This window comes from Molothrus ater, chromosome 27 (assembly GCF_012460135.2).
Source record: "Molothrus ater isolate BHLD 08-10-18 breed brown headed cowbird chromosome 27, BPBGC_Mater_1.1, whole genome shotgun sequence".
In the NCBI taxonomy this organism is placed as follows: Eukaryota; Metazoa; Chordata; class Aves; order Passeriformes; family Icteridae; genus Molothrus; species Molothrus ater.
The window spans coordinates 5,304,281-5,311,830 of record NC_050504.2 but is presented as its reverse complement, the minus strand read 5'-3'; the positions used below and the strand labels follow the sequence as shown (position 1 = coordinate 5,311,830).

Here is a 7,550-nt window from a genome sequence, read left to right as displayed (position 1 = left end):
GCTAATTAGGACAGATAGGAAGGGCCCTGCCGCTCGGGGGGGATGATGAAAACCGCGGCGCCGCGGTCGGGGAGGGCCTTTGGGCCGGGCATTGATCGGGGCTGGAGCCCGGGGAGCCGCGGCCGCGCCGGGAACTGAGCACGGGCCTCGCTGGGGACCGGGATCCCCGCCCCCGCTCGGGGTTTGTCAACGAGAGCGCCGGGTTTAATCTGGGGAGGGGTTTGGGGTCCCTTTTGCCACCCTCACTGGGGATCGGGATCGATGGGGGCTCGGGTTTGATCTGGGGAGGGGCTTTGGGGTCCCTTTCCCCACCCTCAGTGGGGATCGGGATCGATGGGGGCTCGGGTTTGATCTGGGGGGGTTTGGCGTCCCTTTCCCCACCCCTATTGGGGATTGGTATTGATAAGACCTTGGGGTTTGATCTGGGGAGGGGGTTTGGGGTCCCTTTCCCCACCCCTATTGGGGATTTGCAGCGAGAATAACTCGGGGTTTAATTCGGGGAGGGGTTTGGGGTCCCTTTTCCTTTCCCCATTGGGGATTGGTATCGATAAGAACTCGGTGTTTGATCTGGGAGGGGCTTTGGGGTCCCTTTCCCCACCCTCGTTAGGGACCATGGGGGCTCGGGGTTTGATCTGGGGAAGGGGTCTGGGGTCCCTTTTCCCACCCTCGTCAGGGATTTTTATCAATAAGGACCCAGGGTTTAATGTGGGGAGGGGGTTTGGGGTCTCTTTTTCCTCCCCCATCGGGGATTGGTGTCAGTTAGGGGTTGAGGTTTGACCTGGGGGGTTTGGGGGTCTCTTGTCCCACCCTCATTAAGGATTTGCAGCGAGAATAACTCGGGGTTTAATCTGGGGAGGGGCTTGGGGTCCCTTTTCCCGCCCCCATTAGGGATTGGTGCCGATGAGGGCTCGGGGTTTAATCTGGGGAGGGGTTTGGGGTCTTTTTCCCCACCCTCATTGGGGATAGGTATTGATGAGAACTCTGGGTTTAATTTGGGCGATTTAGGGACCCCTTTCCCCGTCCCTTTTCCAGGGGCTCCCTCCTGACCCCTTCCTCGGCCTCGCCCTTCCCCTCCTCCCTTCCCAGGGGAAAAGGGTGTAGAAATGCGGAAACGAAATCCACCCGTTTTGGGACATTTCTCCTCATTTTTAGGCCGAAGACCATCTCAGTGTGGGAATGACCATCTCCGTGTGTCAATGACCATCTCCATGTGTCAGTGACCATCCCAGTGTGCCAATGACCATCTCAGTGCATCCATGACCATCTCAGTGTGTCAATGACCATCCCAGTGCATCAATGACCATCCCAGTTTGTCAATGACCATCTCAGTGTATCAGTGACCATCTCCATGTGTCAATGACCATCCCAGTGCATCAATGACCATCTCAGTGCGTCCATGACCATCTCCATGTGTCAGTGACCATCTCCATGTGTCAATGACCATCTCCATGTGTCAGTGACCATCTCCATGTGTCAATGACCATCTCCGTGTGTCAGTGACCATCTCCATGTGCCAATGACCATCTCAGGGTGCCAATGACCATCTCAGTGTGTCAGTGACCATCTCCATGTGTCAATCACCATCTCCATGTGTCAATCACCATCTCCGTGTGTCAATCACCATCTCCGTGTGGAGTCAATCCGCCTCTCTTTTGGAGATTTGTTTCCTCATTTTTCACCTGGATACAGGAGGGGCCGCCCCTGGGGAGGCCTAAAGGATGCTCAGACCCCAAAACCAACCCGGGGCAAGGCCGAGCTTCCCCTGCTGGCCTGGAATGGGGCGGGAGGAGGAGGAGGAGGAGGAGGAGGAAGGTGGGAAGTGCCGGAGCAAATGGCGCTTTGATGGCACCGTCTGGCAGCTCCGAGCGCGCCGCAGCAGCCGGGGCTGTGAAATAAACCCCAAAATAAAGAATAAAGGGTTTGGGGGGGCTCTGCTGCCCCAGATTCGCGGCTCGGGGACCCCCGAGCGGAGGGGAGGCGGTGGGAGAGGGGCTGAGCTCGGCTCCAGCGCTGCCCTTTCCCCCTGGCAACGGGGCTGGGAAATTTAAATATTCAAATATTCAAATATTCACGGCCGGAGTGGGTTTTGAATGCGGGCAAGCGCCGCGAGGAGCGAGGTTCGGGCATTGCCGGCTCCTCGCCTGGAGAGGAGATTTGGGGACCCAAAGGTGGCCCCAGAACCAGCCCGGCCCCTCTTTGTTCGAGCCGAGAGAGATCACCCACAGCCATTCCCAAACGTCTCTCCGGCCTTCGCCTGCTTTTATTTCGCTTCTATTTATTTTTATTTATTGTATTTTCTCAGTGTGAACCCAGCCCCGCTCTGCTGCTTTTTACCCCAAATAAAAGATCCCAAATTTCCAACGTTCCCTGGAGAGGCGGGGTGTTGGGGGTGACCTCGCCCAGGCACTGAAAGCACCAAATTCACCCCAAAAATCGACCGTTTGTTGCAGCTCCGGACGTTTCAAAGCCCGGGAACTGTGGTGGATTCTGAGAGAAAGGAGGAGGAGGAGGAGGAGGAGGAGGAGGATGGGGATGAAGGGCGGGATTGGGATGTGGGAGGCCGGGAATGGCCCCGGAATTCGCGTGGGCTCCGCGCTGCCTTTGTGTTGTTTTCCCATCCCTTTATCCCCTTTATTTTTTAGGGTTTTATTCGGATTTTTTTCCCCCTTTTTTCCCCTCAAATTCGAGGATTTTTCCCGTCCCCGAAGCAGAACCCCAAAACGCTAAAATTAAGAAAGAACCACCCCGCTTTGATTGGCTGCAATAAATAAATAAACGAATAAATGAACAAACCCCGAGCTGGGGGAAAGCGAGCCCAGAACTCGGGGAATATTTCCTCTGGAATCGTTGGCTGGGAGCGAATCCTTTTGTCTCCTCCCAGGGCACACGAGGAGATGATTAAATCTCGTTACAAAGCAGGGAAAAGCGAATGATTTATGGAGGAAAACAAAACAAAACAAAACATAAAAAAAAAAAGCGCTTTTTTGGAATGAAATCCAGAGCAAACACGCTTCTGTCACTTTTATAAAGGCGTTTATTTACTCTATGAAAAAAATATACAATAAATAATTTGCCCTTTGCTACGAAAGGATTTGAATAAATAATCTACATCTAAAACGTAAAAAGAGGAAGGAAAATTCCCCTGTTTTTTTCTTTAATTTTCTTTTTTTTTTTTTATTTTATTACGAAATCTAAAAGTCTCGTTCTGATTCCTGAGAAAGTCGCTGGGGAGGAGGATTTATAAATTTAATTTTTTTTTTTTTTTTTTCTCTCCGGGGGCTGAAATCTCCCCCGTGCGTGAGAACCGCCGGCTGCTTCCTTGGAAATAAATAGGGGGGAGGAAAAAAATAAATAAAAGGATCACGAAATTACCTGAATTTTAGCAAAACTGGGGCCGCTCTTTCCCCTTCTGGAATAAATTTGGGAGGGAGGTTTGGGTGGCTCGGAGCTTCCAGCGGAAGTGGGAGGAGGCGACTGAATGGGAAATGGCTTCAGGGGGATTTTGGGGGGTTCCCCTTCTTTTGGGGGCTTTCCTCTTCTTTTAGGGCCGATTTTGGGGGGTTCCCCTTCTTTTGGGGGTTTCCTCTTCTCCTAGGCCAGATTTTGGGGGGTTCCCCTTCTTTCAGGGCAGATTTTGGGGCTTCCTCTTCCTTTAGGGCAGATTAAGGTGGGCTCCCCTTCGTTTAGGCCAGATTTGGGTCGTTGTCCTTGTTTTAGGCCAGGCTTTGAGGGTCCCCCTTCTCTCAGAGCAGATTCTGGGGGCTTCCCCTCTTTCAGGCCAGATTTGTGGTTTTCCTCCTCTTTTAGGCCAGGCTTTGAGGGTCCCCCTTCTCTCAGGCCAGATTTTGGGGCTTCTCCTTCTTTTAGGCCATATTTTGAGGGTTCCCCTTTTCTCAGGCCATATTTGGGGGGGTCTCCCTTCTCTCAGGGCAGATTTTGGGAGTTCTCCTTATTTTAGGCCATATTTCCGGGTTTCCCCTTTTCTCAGGACATATTTTGGGGGTCTCCCCTCTCTCAGGCCATATTTTGAGGGTTCCCCTTTTCTCAGGCCATATTTCCGTGTTTCTCCTTTTCTCTGGCCAGATTTCTGGGTTTCTCCTTTTCTCAGGCCAGATTTCTGGGTTTCTCCTTTTCTCAGGCCATATTTCCGGGTTCCCCCTTTTCTCTGGCCATATTTCCGGGTTCCCCTTTTCTCAGGCCATATTTCCAGGCTCCCCCTTTTCTCTGCCATATTTCCGGGTTCCCCCTTTTCTCTGCCATATTTCCGGGTTTTGCCCATTTCTCTGCCATTTTTCCGGGTTCCCCCTTTTCTCGGGCCATATTTCCGGGTTTTCCCTTTTCTCTGCCATATTTCCGGGTTCCCCTTTTCTCAGGCCATATTTCCGGGTTTCCCCTTTTCTCTGGCCATATTTCCAGGCTCCCCCTTTTCTCAGGCCATATTTCCGGGTCCCCCTTTTCTCTGCCATATTTCCGGGTTCCCCCTTTTCTCTGCCCATATTTCCGGGTTCCCCCTTTTCTCTGCCATATTTCCGGGTTCCCCCTTTTCTCTGCCATATTTCCGGGTCCCCCTTTTCTCTGCCATGTTTCCGGGTTCCCCCTTTTCTCAGGCCATATTTCCGGGTTTTCCCTTTTCTCAGGCCATGTTTCCGGGCTCCCCCTTTTCTCTGCCATATTTCCGGGCTCCCCCTCCTCTCCGGGCAGTTTCGGGGGTGCCGGCAGCGGCCGCTGCGAGGCCGAGCGCCCCAATCCCCGCGGCAGCCGCGGTCAGGGCAGCTCCAGCTGCCGCAGGTCCATGGAGCAGAGCGCGCTGCTGAACAGCTCCAGCTCCTCCTCGGAGAAGCGCAGGGGGCTCTCCAGGGAGCCCGGGCCGAGCTCCGGGCACGGCTCCACCGAGAGCGCCCCGAGCTCCGGCGGCGCCGGGGACCCGCGGGCCGCCCCCGCGCGCTGCTCCGCGCTCCCCGCGCGCTGCTCCGCGGCCTCCTCCGGCCCGGCCGAGGGCGGCTCCTCCCTGTGCTGCGTCTGCCTCTTGTGCTTCATCCTCCGGTTCTGGAACCACACCTTGACCTGGCGCTCGCTGAGCTGCAGCAGCGCCGCGATCTCCACGCGGCGGGGCCGGCACAGGTATTTGTTGAAGTGGAATTCCTTCTCCAGCTCCAGCAGCTGCGTGTTGGTGTAGGCGGTGCGGAGCCTCCTGGAGCCGCTGCCGTCCGCCGGCCCCGCCGCCTCTGCCGGGAAAAAAAAAAAAAAAATTCACGGGAATTGGCACCAAAATTCGTCCGTTCAACTTTTCCCGCTCCGGACGAGGTCTCTGCCCCGGGGGGAAAAGGGGATTTCGCTCCCTGGTCTCTCCCTTTAGAGCCCTTCCCTCTCTGCCGCCCTGGAGCATGAAAAGAATTCCTACCTTCCTTCTAAATCCCAAAAATGTAGGATATTTCTAAACTCCTAAATTTCTTCTCAATTTCTTCCAAATTTCTTCTAAATTTATTCTAAATTTATTCGCCATTTCTTCCGAGTTCATTCTCAATCTTTCTTCTCAATTTCTTCATTCCCTCTGTCCCGTTTTTTGTTGTTCTGTGGTTTTTTGGTTTTTGGGGGGTTTTTTTTGCCTTTTCCCGGTGCTTTGCTTTCATTATCCCACTTTTCCCGGGCCAATGAGTTGCGGTGTCCGCCCTGGTCCTGCCCGGCATTGCCCGAGCCCTGGAAATCCTGGAATTGTTCCTCCAGCGCTTTATCCCGAGGGAGGGAGGGAGGCCGAGCAGCGAGAGGCTGCTCCTGTTTCTGGGGGGGTTTGGGGTGCAATAATTTCATTTCGCAGGATCAGCCCTGGCTCTTTCACCTCCCCACCCATTTATTTTCCTTCTATCTCCGCGCATCTTTGGCGCTTTGTTGTCTTTGCTTTTCCCCTTTTTAAAATTTTTTTTTCCCTTTTTTTCCCCCCGTGGGCTGTAAAACCCCGCAGCTCTGGCGTTGAAAGCCGAACGAACGGAGCTGCAAACCCCTCCCGGGCCCTCCTCGCTCGGGCTTGGGCAGAAGTGGCAGAAATTTGTGATTTTCACTGGGAGGAGGAGGAGGAGGAGGAGGAGGAGGAGGAGGCAGCAGAGCCCCCCGGGGCTCCTCGCTCCGTGAATTCCCCGATCCCGGGGGAGCCTCCCGGGCAGGGGGATGGGCTGGGGCTGTTTTGGGCCAGAATTGGCCGTTTTCCGTATTTTTTTTCTCAATTATTTTCCATTTTCCGATGCACCCCCCCCCCCCGGCCATACGAACCTGCGGGAGATCCCGCGGCGGGCGCCGGCAGCGAGGAGGAGGAGGAGGAGGAGGAGGATGAGGATGAGGATGGCGGGGACGAGGCGGCCGCAGCGTGGCCGCTTCTCTTGGACGATTTCTTCTCCTTCATCCAAGGGAATTCCGCTGCCCGGGGGCCGGGCCGGGCCGGGCCATGCGGGGCTCGGCCGCGGCTCCTGCCCGAGCAAGGATCGAGGCTTTGGAGGAGGCTCTGCTCGAAAGGAGGAGGAATTAACGTCGAGTCCTTGATTGATGAAGTTTGAAATGTCTCCAGGACAGCGGGGAGAGACGTCAGGCACTCAGCGAGCGAAGGCTGGCTATTTATAAACCCGATCTCCCTCTCAAATTCAAAATTCATGGCTTTTCCAGGGCCCGGCTTTAAAAAGCGGGAGGGAGGCGGGGGAGAGGGAGGGGGAGGAGGAGGAGGGGGAGAGGGAGAGGAAGCGGAGGGCCTCGGGTTTGGGACGGCGGGGATGATGAGGGTCCCGGGCTTTTCCTATAATTGTTATATTGCGGTAACACGGGCGGAGGGGGACCCTGCTCTGCCAAACTCGAGGCTGGGGCGAAATTGCAGCCAATTCCTCGTCACGTGGGAGGCCCTGGCCAATGGCAGGAGGGGCCTGGTGGCAAACAGAAAGCGTTATTTGCTTTAATTGATTAAAAAAAGGGGAGGAAAAAGAGAGAGGGAGAGGGGAACCCCAGAAAAGCCAACGGCAGCACCCCAGAATCGACAGCATTGCACGGGCAGGGAGATCCTTCCTTCCTTCCTTCCTTCCTTCCTTCCTTCCTTCCTTCCTTCCTTCCTTCCTTCCTTCCTTCCTTCCTTCCTTCCTTCCTTCCTTCCTTCCTTCCTTCCTTCCTTCCTTCCTTCCTTCCTTCCTTCCTTCCTTCCTTCCTTCCTTCCTTCCTTCCTTCCTTCCTTCCTTCCTTCCTTCCTTCCTTCCTTCCTTCCTTCCTTCCTTCCTTCCTTCCTTCCTTCCTTCCTTCCTTCCTTCCTTTTCCCTCCACCTCTTTCCCTGCCCATTCCTTGCCCCATTCCCTGCCCCGTTCCTGCCGCTGTGAGCCCTTAGGAAATCAAGCGGGCCTTTGAGCTGAGTTTAGTTAAACCTTTAAGCTGAGTTTAGTTAAACCCGCCCGATTTCCGGGTTTAAATGACTCCTAAGGAGCGGCCTAATCCCTGTCCTTCCCAGGCCAGGCTTAATGGACCCTTTGCACCTCGCTCAAAGGCCGAGCGCGTTTTGAGGTCACGGCTATCTCTGAAATCGCAT

General features: G+C 54.7%; 1 protein-coding gene across 1 annotated transcript; it reads right to left on the bottom strand.

Moving 5' to 3' along the window:
- Positions 1-4,764: 4,764 nt before the first annotated feature.
- Positions 4,765-6,640, bottom strand: HOXB2 (homeobox B2). Its single transcript, XM_036398675.1, has 2 exons — positions 6,265-6,640; positions 4,765-5,225 (listed from the first exon to the last, which is right to left on the bottom strand). Exons 1-2 carry the CDS (start codon positions 6,638-6,640, stop codon positions 4,765-4,767), a joined length of 837 nt encoding a protein of 278 aa, XP_036254568.1.
- Between the last annotated feature and the right edge of the window lie 910 nt (positions 6,641-7,550).

Bases quoted from the DNA above. Each gene is read 5' to 3' on its own strand.
- HOXB2 (XM_036398675.1), bottom strand. From the start codon at position 6,640: ATGAATTTTGAATTTGAGAGGGAGATCGGGTTTATAAATAGCCAGCCT. The intron at 5,226-6,264 runs GTTCGTATGGCC...TTTTCCCGGCAG, and splicing joins CGCCGCGGGATCTCCCGCAG to AGGCGGCGGGGCCGGCGGAC.